This window comes from Pecten maximus, chromosome 18, assembly GCF_902652985.1.
Source record: "Pecten maximus chromosome 18, xPecMax1.1, whole genome shotgun sequence".
NCBI classification, from domain to species: Eukaryota; Metazoa; Mollusca; class Bivalvia; order Pectinida; family Pectinidae; genus Pecten; species Pecten maximus.
Window position 1 is genome coordinate 4,812,317 of NC_047032.1, and position 14,304 is coordinate 4,826,620.

At 31.4% G+C, this 14,304-nt stretch overlaps 1 protein-coding gene across 1 annotated transcript; it reads left to right on the forward strand.

Moving 5' to 3' along the window:
• Positions 1–277: 277 nt before the first annotated feature.
• On the forward strand, positions 278–13,854 carry LOC117316736. Its single transcript, XM_033871497.1, has 3 exons — positions 278–857; positions 11,413–11,562; positions 12,904–13,854. The coding sequence occupies exons 1-3, from the start codon at positions 611–613 to the stop codon at positions 13,059–13,061; spliced, it is 555 nt and encodes a 184-aa protein (XP_033727388.1). The 5' UTR covers positions 278–610; the 3' UTR covers positions 13,062–13,854.
• Positions 13,855–14,304: the final 450 nt, after the last annotated feature.

Here is a 14,304-nt window from a genome sequence, read left to right on the forward strand (position 1 = left end):
TGCATGTACGTACGGCCCTGGCTGTTTTTAGCAAAATATGATCATATTTTGACATAGTGCACAGATAGTGATCATCGCCAGAGGGCTTCCACGAGACACGTCAGTTAAGACAATAGTCTCGCTGATATGATAATTATATACATTATTATGTGTAAGGTACAACCCATCACGGTGTTGCCCTCAGGGAAGATGACTTACACCACGTAGTCATGCTTCAGTGATTACCTGCAGGGAGTTGAGTACGTATATATCGTGTGTGTATATTTGTAGATATTTGTACCGTGGTTATAGTTTGAGGATACCGGATGTTATTCACATCCTCGATTTACATAAGTAAGGACAGTGTTATATCGAGGAACCGTCTAAAGGAGTTTTCAGTGTTAATCGCCAAGTTGTGTATTTCGTCATATACCTTTCTACGGATTGTAGCTCTGGTAGGAGTGTTGAAAACATATTGTGTCTCTTCTTAGGTTTCGGAATTACAACATGAAATACTTATCAATATCCTTATGTAATGAATATTACACAGGACCAAGATATGTTGAGATTAATTAGAGTATGAACTAAAACATCGACCTTATATGAAAATATTCTAACAGACATATTCAAAATGCCGGAATTCTTCGACGCTCCGATTCTGATCAAGATTGCAACTATTTTGGAAGTTATTGCCTTTGTTCTCAACGTAATCGCCTTTTCAACGCCTTTTTGGCGTTCAGTCCATTTTGAAGAATTCCGTCTCTATGACGATCAGGGTACCCGACTGGAGTCTGCCATTGCTATTCAGGGTTTCGACGAGGGTTTATGGAGACGATGTATTAATAGTATTTGTGCTGATATAGACGTAGCTGGACGGGGTAATTTTTAAATATATATTTATTTATGATGATAATAGTACTGATGTATATCCACACTTTAATAGTAATAAATTAGTTTGGCTCTCTTTCGTGTACCTTTAAATTTAATCATATCATTTTTTTTTCGAAATGTGAGTAACATTTCGAAAAAAAATGATATGATTAAATTAAATCAAATTGAATTAAATTTAATTTAATTTACTGTTAATATGTTGACATCAGTACTATTATTACTGTAATGTGTTGACATCAGTACTATTATTACTGTTAATGTGTTGACATCAGTACTATTATTACTGTTAATGTGTTGACATCAATACTATTATTACTGTTAATGTGTTGACATCAGTACTATTATTACTGTTATGTGTTGACATCAGTACTTTTATTACTGTTAATGTGTTGACATCAATACTATTATTACTGTTAATGTGTTGACATCAGTACTATTATTACTGTTAATGTGTTGACATCAGTACTTTTATTACTGTTAATGTGTTGACATCAATACTTTTATTACTGTTAATGTGTTGACATCAGTACTATTATTACTTATGTGTTGACGTCAGTACTATTATTACTGTTATGTGTTGACATCAGTACTATTATTACTGTTAATGTGTTGACATCAGTACTTTTATTACTGTTAATGTGTTGACATCAGTACTTTTATTACTGTTAATGTGTTGACATCAGTACTATTATTACTGTTAATGTGTTGACATCAGTACTATTATTACTGTTAATGTGTTGACATCAGTACTATTATTACTGTTAATGTGTTGCCATCAATACTATTATTACTGTTAATGTGTTGACATCAGTACTATTATTACTGTTAATGTGTTGACATCAGTACTATTATTACTGTTAATGTGTTGACATCAGTACTATTATTACTGTTAATGTGTTGACATCAGTACTATTATTACTGTTAATGTGTTGACATCAGTACTATTATTACTGTTAATGTGTTGCCATCAATACTATTATTACTGTTAATGTGTTGACATCAGTACTATTATTACTGTTAATGTGTTGACATCAGTACTATTATTACTGTTAATGTGTTGACATCAGTACTATTATTACTGTTAATGTGTTGACATCAGTACTATTATTACTGTTAATGTGTTGACATCAGTACTATTATTACTGTTAATGTGTTGACATCAGTACTATTATTACTGTTGATGTGTTGACATCAGTACTATTATTACTGTTAATGTGTTGACAGTACTATTATTACTGTTGATGTGTTGACATCAGTACTATTATTACTGTTAATGTGTTGACAGTACTATTATTACTGTTAATGTGTTGACATCAGTAATATTATTACTGTTAATGTGTTGACATCAGTACTATTATTACTGTTAATGTGTTGACATCAGTACTATTATTACTGTTAATGTGTTGACGTCAGTACTATTATTACTGTTAATGTGTTGACATCAGTACTATTATTACTGTTAATGTGTTGACATCAGTACTATTATTACTGTTAATGTGTTGACATCAGTACTATTATTACTGTTAATATGTTGACAGTACTATTATTACTGTTATGTGTTAACAGTACTATTATTACCGTTAATGTGTTGACATCAGGACTATTATTACTGTTAATGTGTTGACATCAGTACTATTATTACTGTTAATGTGTTGACATCAGTACTATTATTACTGTTAATGTGTTGACATCAGTACTATTATTACTGTTAATGTGTTGACAGTACTATTATTACTGTTGATGTGTTGACATCAGTACTATTATTACTGTTAATGTGTTGACAGTACTTTTATTACTGTTAATGTGTTGACAGTACTATTATTACTGTTAATGTGTTGACAGTACTTTTATTACTGTTAATGTGTTGACATCAGTACTATTATTACTGTTAATGTGTTGACATCAGTACTATTATTACTGTTAATGTGTTGACATCAGTACTATTATTACTGTTAATGTGTTGACATCAGTACTATTATTACTGTTGATGTGTTGCCATCAGTATTATTATTACTGTTAATGTGTTGACAGTACTTTTATTACTGTTAATGTGTTGACATCAGTACTATTATTACTGTTAATGTGTTGACATCAGTACTATTATTACTGTTAATGTGTTGACATCAGTACTATTATTACTGTTAATGTGTTGACATCAATACTATTATTACTGTTGATGTGTTGACAGTACTATTATTACTGTTGATGTGTTGACGTCAGTACTATTATTACTGTTAATGTGTTGACAGTAGTACTATTATTACTGTTAATGTGTTGACATCACTACTATTATTACTGTTAATGTGTTGACAGTACTATTATTACTGTTAATGTGTTGACAGTACTATTATTACTGTTAATGTGTTGACAGTACTATTATTACTGTTAATGTGTTGACAGTAGTACTATTATTACTGTTAATGTGTTGACATCAGTACTATTATTACTGTTAATGTGTTGACATCAGTACTATTATTACTGTTAATGTGTTGACATCAGTACTTTTATTACTGTTAATGTGTTGACATCAGTAATATTATTACTGTTAATGTGTTGACATCAGTACTATTATTACTGTTAATGTGTTGACATCAATACTATTATTACTGTTAATGTGTTGACATCAGTACTTTTATTACTGTTGATGTGTTGACATCACTACTATTATTACTGTTAATGTGTTGACAGTACTATTATTACTGTTGATGTGTTGACGTCAGTACTATTATTACTGTTAATGTGTTGACAGTACTATTATTACTGTTGATGTGTTGACGTCAGTACTATTATTACTGTTAATGTGTTGACATCAGTACTATTATTACTGTTAATGTGTTGCCATCAATACTATTATTACTGTTGATGTGTTGACGACAGTACTATTATTACTGTAATGTGTTGACATCAGTACTATTATTACTGTTAAAGTGTTGACATCAGTACTATCATTACTGTTAATGTGTTGACATCACTACTATTATTACTGTTAATGTGTTGACAGTACTATTATTACTGTTAATGTGTTGACATCACTACTATTATTACTGTTAATGTGTTGACAGTACTATTATTACTGTTAATGTGTTGACAGTACTATTATTACTGTTAATGTGTTGACAGTACTATTATTACTGTTAATGTGTTGACATCAGTACTATTATTACTGTTGATGTGTTGACATCAGTACTATTATTACTGTTAATGTGTTGACATCAGTACTATTATTACTGTTAATGTGTTGACATCAGTACTATTATTACTGTTAATGTGTTGACATCAGTACTATTATTACTGTTAATGTGTTGACATCAGTACTATTATTACTGTTAATGTGTTGACATCAATACTATTATTACTGTTAATGTGTTGACATCAGGACTATTATTACTGTTAATGTGTTGACATCAATACTATTATTACTGTTAATATGTTGACATCAGTACTATTATTACTGTTAATGTGTTGACGTCAGTACTATTATTACTGTTAATGTGTTGACATCAGTACTATTATTACTGTTAATGTGTTGACAGTACTATTATTACTGTTAATGTGTTGACATCAGTACTATTATTACTGTTAATGTGTTGACATCAGGACTATTATTACTGTTAATGTGTTGACATCAGAACTATTATTACTGTTAATGTGTTGACAGTACTATTATTACTGTTAATGTGTTGACATCAGGACTATTATTACTGTTGATGTGTTGACATCAGTACTATTATTACTGTTAATGTGTTGACAGTACTATTATTACTGTTAATGTGTTGACAGTACTATTATTACTGTTAATGTGTTGACATCAATACTATTATTACTGTTAATGTGTTGACATCAGGACTATTATTACTGTTAATGTGTTGACATCAATACTATTATTACTGTTAATATGTTGACATCAGTACTATTATTACTGTTAATGTGTTGACGTCAGTACTATTATTACTGTTAATGTGTTGACATCAGTACTATTATTACTGTTAATGTGTTGACATCAGGACTATTATTACTGTTAATGTGTTGACATCAGAACTATTATTACTGTTAATGTGTTGACAGTACTATTATTACTGTTAATGTGTTGACATCAGGACTATTATTACTGTTAATGTGTTGACATCAGTACTATTATTACTGTTAATGTGTTGACAGTACTATTATTACTGTTAATGTGTTGACAGTACTATTATTACTGTTAATGTGTTGACAGTACTATTATTACTGTTAATGTGTTGACGTCAGTACTATTATTACTGTTAATGTGTTGACATCAGTACTATTATTACTGTTAATGTGTTGACATCAGTACTATTATTACTGTTAATGTGTTGACATCAGTACTATTATTACTGTTAATGTGTTGACAGTACTATTATTACTGTTAATGTGTTGACATCAGTACTATTATTACTGTTAATGTGTTGACATCAGGACTATTATTACTGTTAATGTGTTGACATCAGAACTATTATTACTGTTAATGTGTTGACATCAATACTATTATTACTGTTAATATGTTGACATCAGTACTATTATTACTGTTAATGTGTTGACATCAGTACTATTATTACTGTTAATGTGTTGACATCAGTACTATTATTACTGTTAATGTGTTGACAGTACTTTTATTACTGTTAATGTGTTGACATCAGTACTATTATTACTGTTAATATGTTGACATCAGTACTATTATTACTGTTAATGTGTTGACATCAATACTATTATTACTGTTAATGTGTTGACATCAGGACTATTATTACTGTTAATGTGTTGACATCAATACTATTATTACTGTTAATGTGTTGACATCAATACTATTATTACTGTTAATATGTTGACATCAGGACTATTATTACTGTTAATGTGTTGACATCAGTACTATTATTACTGTTAATATGTTGACATCAGTACTATTATTACTGTTAATGTGTTGACATCAATACTATTATTACTGTTAATGTGTTGACATCAGGACTATTATTACTGTTAATGTGTTGACATCAATACTATTATTACTGTTAATGTGTTGACATCAGTACTATTATTACTGTTAATGTGTTGACATCAGGACTATTATTACTGTTAATGTGTTGACATCAGTACTATTATTACTGTTAATGTGTTGACAGTACTATTATTACTGTTAATGTGTTGACAGTACTATTATTACTGTTAATGTGTTGACAGTACTATTATTACTGTTAATGTGTTGACATCAGTACTATTATTACTGTTGATGTGTTGACAGTACTATTATTACTGTTAATGTGTTGACATCAGTAATATTATTACTGTTAATGTGTTGACAGTACTATTATTACTGTTAATGTGTTGACATCAGTACTATTATTACTGTTAATGTGTTGACATCAGTACTATTATTACTGTTAATGTGTTGACAGTACTATTATTACTGTTAATGTGTTGACATCAGTACTATTATTACTGTTATGTGTTGACATCAGTAATATTATTACTGTTAATGTGTTGACAGTAATATTATTACTGTTAATGTGTTGACATCAGTACTATTATTACTGTTATGTGTTGACGTCAGTACTATTATTACTGTTATGTGTTGACATCAGTACTATTATTACTGTTAATGTGTTGACATCAGTACTATTATTACTGTTAATGTGTTGACATCAGTACTATTATTACTGTTAATGTGTTGACATCAGTACTATTATTACTGTTATGTGTTGACATCAGTACTTTTATTACTGTTAATGTGTTGACATCAATACTATTATTACTGTTAATGTGTTGACGTCAGTACTATTATTACTGTTAATGTGTTGACAGTACTATTATTACTGTTAATGTGTTGACATCAGTAATATTATTACTGTTAATGTGTTGACATCAGTACTATTATTACTGTTAATGTGTTGACATCAGTACTATTATTACTGTTAATGTGTTGACATCAGTACTATTATTACTGTTAATGTGTTGACATCAGTACTATTATTACTGTTAATGTGTTGACATCAGTACTATTATTACTGTTAATGTGTTGACATCAATACTATTATTACTGTTAATGTGTTGACATCAGTAATATTATTACTGTTAATGTGTTGACATCAGTACTATTATTACTGTTAATGTGTTGACGTCAGTACTATTATTACTGTTAATGTGTTGACATCAGTACTATTATTACTGTTAATGTGTTGACATCAGTACTATTATTACTGTTGTGTTGACATCAGTACTATTATTACTGTTAATGGGTTGACATCAATACTATTATTACTGTTATGTGTTGACATCACTACTATTATTACTGTTAATGTGTTGACATCAGTAATATTATTACTGTTAATGTGTTGACATCAGTAATATTATTACTGTTAATGTGTTGACATCAGTACTATTATTACTGTTAATGTGTTGACATCACTACTATTATTACTGTTAATGTGTTGACATCAGTACTATTATTACTGTTAATGTGTTGACATCACTACTATTATTACTGTTAATGTGTTGACATCAGTAATATTATTACTGTTAATGTGTTGACATCAGTAATATTATTACTGTTAATGTGTTGACATCAGTACTATTATTACTGTTAATGTGTTGACATCAGTACTTTTATTACTGTTAATGTGTTGACATCAATACTTTTATTACTGTTAATGTGTTGACATCAGTAATATTATTACTGTTAATGTGTTGACATCAGTACTATTATTACTGTTAATGTGTTGACAGTACTATTATTACTGTTATGTGTTGACGTCAGTACTATTATTACTGTTATGTGTTGACATCAGTACTATTACTACTGTTAATGTGTTGACATCAGTACTATTACTACTGTTAATGTGTTGACATCAGTACTATTATTTCTGTTAATGTGTTGACATCAGTACTATTATTACTGTTAATGTGTTGACAGTACTATTATTACTGTTAATGTGTTGACAGTACTATTATTACTGTTAATGTGTTGACAGTACTATTATTACTGTTAATGTGTTGACATCAGTACTATTATTACTGTTAATGTGTTGACATCAGTACTATTATTACTGTTAATATGTTGACATCAGTACTATTATTACTGTTAATGTGTTGACAGTACTATTATTACTGTTAATGTGTTGACATCAGTACTATTATTACTGTTAATGTGTTGACATCAGGACTATTATTACTGTTAATGTGTTGACATCAGTACTATTATTACTGTTAATGTGTTGACATCAGTAATATTACCATCACAACAGGACATGTAATGTACAGTCAAACCTCGCTATACGTATGTCGAAGTTCGTTGGGTCACGAAATAATTCGAGGTATCCCGAGCAATCAAGATAACCCAGTATACTTAATATCACGTATAATATCGGTGATATCATTTTTACTGTTAGAACTAATTTTTTACTGGTTTAAAGGGCTCTTCGAGTTGTAAATGATCGAAACAGTGAAGTTTGACTGTACTTAAATAACAGTGTATATGCATGTACATTGTATATGGAATATATTATCAACGAAAGAAATATTCATGATAACAATCCCTAAATCTTGGTCAATGAGCGTTCATAGCTGTTATGAGTGGTACATTGTATAACGGAATGACTGTATTATACAACAATATAAGCATACTCTGAGCATTGTCCCTATGTCACACACTCAATGTGACTACTAGTATAAACGTACATGTAGGAAAAACAATGGGATAAGATTCATTGTAACCATCTCCTACCAACAAAGGTCAACATGAGAGGTCACTTTGGTGGGATTATAACTTACATATTTTATTATTAGGATACTGTTATCATTTTGTATAATTTGTTGGTGTTAATTATATTTTATACCATGGGTGTTTTTTGTTGGTGTTAATTAGATTTTATACCATCGGTGGTATTTGTTGGTGTTAATTATATTTTATACCATGGGTACGTGGTATTTGAAGGTGTTAATTAGATTTAATACCATGGGTGGTATTTAAAGGTGTTATTTAGATTTAATACCATATGTGGTATTTGAAGGTGTTCATTAGATTTAATACCATGGGTACCGGTGTATTCATCACACGGCTGTATTATCTGTTATCACACGGCTGTATTATCTGTATTATCTGTTATCACACAGCTGTATTATCTGTTATCACACAGCTGTATTATCTGTTATCACACAGCTGTATTATCTGTATTATCTGTTATCACACAGCTATATTAACCTGTTATCACACAGTTGTATTAACCTGTTATCACACAGCTGTATTATCTGTTATCACACAGCTGTATTATCTGTATTATCTGTTATCACACAGCTGTATTATCTGTTATCACACAGCTGTATTATCTATTATCACACGGCTGTATTATCTGTTATCACACAGCTGTATTATCTGTTATCACATATCTGTATTATCTGTTATCACACAGCTGTATTATCTGTTATCACACGGCTGTATTATCTGTTATCACACAGCTGTATTATCTGTTATCACACAGCTGTATTATCTGTTATCACACGGCTGTATTATCTGTTATCACACAGCTGTATTATCTGTTATCACACAGCTGTATTATCTGTTATCACACAGCTGTATTATCTGTTATCACACGGCTGTATTATCTGTTATCACACAGCTGTATTATCTGTTATCACACAGCTGTATTATCTGTTATCACACGGCTGTATTATCTGTTATCACACAGCTGTATTATCTGTTATCACATATCTGTATTATCTGTTATCACACAGCTGTATTATCTGTTATCACACAGCTGTATTATCTGTTATCACACGGCTGTATTATCTGTTATCACACGGCTGTATTATCTGTTATCACACAGCTGTATTATCTGTTATCACACAGCTGTATTATCTGTTATCACACGGCTGTATTATCTGTTATCACACAGCTGTATTATCTGTTATCACACAGCTGTATTATCTGTTATCACACAGCTGTATTATCTGTTATCACACAGCTGTATTATCTGTTATCACACAGCTGTATTATCTGTTATCACACGGCTGTATTATCTGTTATCACACAGCTGTATTATCTGTTATCACACAGCTGTATTATCTGTTATCACACAGCTGTATTATCTGTTATCACACAGCTGTATTATCTGTTATCACACAGCTGTATTATCTGTTATCACACAGCTGTATTATCTGTTATCACACAGCTGTATTATCTGTTATCACACAGCTGTATTATCTGTTATCACACAGCTGTATTATCTGTTATCACACAGCTGTATTATCTGTTATCACACAGCTATATTATCTGTTATCACACAGCTGTATTATCTGTTATCACACAGCTATATAACCTGTTATCACACAGCTATATTATCTGTTATCACACAGCTGTATTATCTGTTATCACACAGCTGTATTATCTGTTATCACACAGCTGTATTATCTGTTATCACACAGCTGTATTATCTGTTATCACACAGCTGTATTATCTGTTATCACACAGCTGTATTATCTGTTATCACACAGCTGTATTATCTGTTATCACACAGCTGTATTATCTGTTATCACACAGCTGTATTATCTGTTATCACACAGCTGTATTATCTGTTATCACACGGCTGTATTATCTGTTATCACACGGCTGTATTATCTGTTATCACACGGCTGTATTATCTGTTATCACACGGCTGTATTATCTGTTATCACACAGCTGTATTATCTGTTATCACACAGCTGTATTATCTGTTATCACACAGCTGTATTATCTGTTATCACACAGCTGTATTATCTGTTATCACACAGCTGTATTATCTGTTATCACACAGCTGTATTATCTGTTATCACACGGCTGTATTATCTGTTATCACACAGCTGTATTATCTGTTATCACACAGCTATATTATCTGTTATCACACAGCTGTATTATCTGTTATCACACAGCTGTATTATCTGTTATCACACGGCTGTATTATCTGTTATCACACAGCTATATTATCTGTTATCACACAGATGTATTATCTGTTATCACACAGCTGTATTATCTGTTATCACACAGATGTATTATCTGTTATCACACAGCTGTATTATCTGTTATCACACAGCTATATTATCTGTTATCACACAGCTGTATTATCTGTTATCACACGGCTGTATTATCTGTTATCACACGGTTGTATTATCTGTTATCACACAGATGTATTATCTGTTATCACACAGCTGTATTATCTGTTATCACACAGCTGTATTATCTGTTATCACACAGCTGTATTATCTGTTATCACACAGCTGTATTATCTGTTATCACATAGCTGTATTATCTGTTATCACACAGCTATATTATCTGTTATCACACGGCTGTATTATCTGTTATCACACGGTTGTATTATCTGTTATCACACAGATGTATTATCTGTTATCACACAGCTGTATTATCTGTTATCACACAGCTGTATTATCTGTTATCACACAGCTGTATTATCTGTTATCACACAGCTGTATTATCTGTTATCACATATCTGTATTATCTGTTATCACACAGCTTTATTGATATGGAGTTACATTGTTTTGTAGATTGGCTTCAGGCAGTCCGAGCGTTTGAGAGTATCGGTCTCCTGGCGTCGTCTATCGCCATTGCAACCTTGCTGTGCTACATCTTCAAATCAGATTTCAGGCGGAAGTTCCTTGTTTTTCTAGTGGCTGCAATTTCTAGTATTGTTACAGGTGAGTACGACACGGAACACGCATATTTAAAAAAAAAAATGGCATAAACGCTTTGGTCAGATATTGTAAAATATCTGTTTACATGCAGGTTCCAGTGAATTATACAATAACAGAAGTCTAGATTTTAATTAAAACCCTATCAATAAGTCGTTTGCCTTGGAAATATCGCAGAGGACTAGAGGTATTTCCCCTGGGAACCTGACTGGTATTTATACAAATGGGGGTTGTTTTATAAATAATCATGCAAAAAGAGAGACATGATGTCGGTGAGGGGTTTGTACGAGGTATATATGATAAAAATATTAAAAAAAAATACTGTACGTGTTATTTTCACTATAGTGTCGGTTGTTTTAAAGGTGTTGCCCTGTCTTGTCTTTTGATAAGTTGTGTTAATTGTGTTAATTTCTGTTGATATGAAATAAAATATAAAAAGAATTGGAATGATCAATACTACAGCGGGTGCCGACAGTTCGTCACCGATAACCTGGGCGGTAGGAGTGTCCGGCGGAGATAATAATTGGGATTAGTGTATAGAGGTACTGGCTTGGGCGGGGATTAGTAACTGTATTGGGGAGGGGTGAACTGTACTTAGTCTACCTGGGGACAAATCATGAGTTACCTCCCTCATACTTACCTTGGAATGAATCAAAATTTAATACACACCAGTTCTTTATTTCTTTAACTTTTGAAACAAAATTAATATGTAAATGTTTAGAATATTCTGAAACGCTTTTAATTAAAAACTGTTGAACATGAAACGTTTGCAGGGATACATACTATGTGTAGAAAATATGTACACCTTGGAAAATCGATTTTCATTGGCATAAAGTGGTAGGTTTTCGCAAGAAGGATGTGTATTTCTTTTCAAGCACAGGTACGAATACGTACCAACGTGTAATCAAAGGTCCCTTAAGCCCCTATTGGCCTTCCCGTATACTTGCCCTGGTGCGAATGTATGTTGATACAGTGTACTAACACTACACTTTCACCTACATTTGCCATATGCTCCTTTGATTGAAGATGTTAGAGAGGACGCGAAACAGGTAGACGGAGTGGTAGTGAGAAAAGTTGAGGTAGTGAGTAATTAATTGCCCATTTATACATACAATTCTGTCGGTGTGTATTCAATGTATATAGATATATACATGTATATGCATCAGGTAAGTTTTTTTTATTATATATCTATCACTTTCGAGTTTATATTTCATTAGTGAAAGTACTTTACTTGTTTAATTTGTTATATATACCCGATCAAATTAAGTATAACTTAAGACATACATTAAATAACACACACATACCACTGAAGACATTTTACCGTGTGTGACCTTGACATTTTGACAGGTGGATGCATTTTGCTGTCAGTCCTTATCTACGGTATCTCTATCAAGATCTCTCTATCCTGGTCATTCGCTTTGGCAGTGGTCAGTGGTATTCTTTACGGAATTTCTGGAGCTTTACTACAGGGGACCTTCATCAAAGAAGCGAAGGAACCAATCTAGAGGAGGACACGTGTCTGTGTGAGATGACGTCATCTTACCTGAGATACATTTAGGTTATATACGTATACACAGTGTGTATCTTTGTTACAATCGAACTAGTTAGAACAGAAAACTTCTCACGTCAAGCCACAAAGCATGTACCTACGGAAGCCGAATAGTACCAATGAAAAAAAATAACTTAGTTGGTATCATTAAAAATAAATAAAAAATCTCGTATATACGAGTTTCTTTCTCGTATATACGAGATTATTTCTCGTAATAACGAGTTTCTTTCTCGTATATACGAGATTCTTAATCTCGTATATACGAGAAAGAAACTCGTATATACGAGAAATAATCTCGTATATACGAGAAAGAAACTCGTATATACGAGACTGAATGTCGTATATACGAGAAAGAAACTCGTATATACGAGAAATAATCTCGTATATACGAGAAAGAAACTCGTATATACGTGATTTTTTATTTATTTTTTAATGATACCAACTAAGTTATTTTTTTCATTGGTCCTATTCGGCTTCCGTATGTACCAGTGGTTCCAAAATAACAAAGATTACCGATGTAATAATGAAGCCGTAATTCTAACTCTATACTTGTTGATATATCGAAGCTGTAAAGAAATGGAATAAAAAAGTAAACCAGCACAGGAAGAACTACAACATATTAAAGAGAAAATCAAACGCTGAATTTTTGACTTTCTATATCCATGGCAGAGCTGTCTTTCAAAGGAAAATAAAAGCTAAAATAAGTATCTTTTGTATGTGCAAAAATAAAGAGAAATCGTGGTAACCAAGTACAATTTATCATTTCCGTACAATCATATCATATTGCCTATTACAAACATTGTTCATAGTACAAACATTATTCATATCAAAATTATTGTTAATATTACAAACATTGTTCATATTACAAACATTGTTCCTATTACAAACATTGTTCCTATTACAAACATTGTTCATATTACACGTACATACATTGTTTATATTACAAACATTGTTCATATTACAAACAGTGCTATCACACTGCCATAGAAATACTATTAACTATGGATTAATAGAAAGGCTATTAACTATGGATGAACAGAAAGGCTATTAACTATGGATGAACAGAAAGGCTATTAACTATGGATGAACATAAAGGCTATTAACTATGGATGAACAGAAGGGCTATTAACTATGGATGAACAGAAAGGCTATTAACTATGGATGAACAGAAAGGCTATTAACTATGGATGAACAGAAAG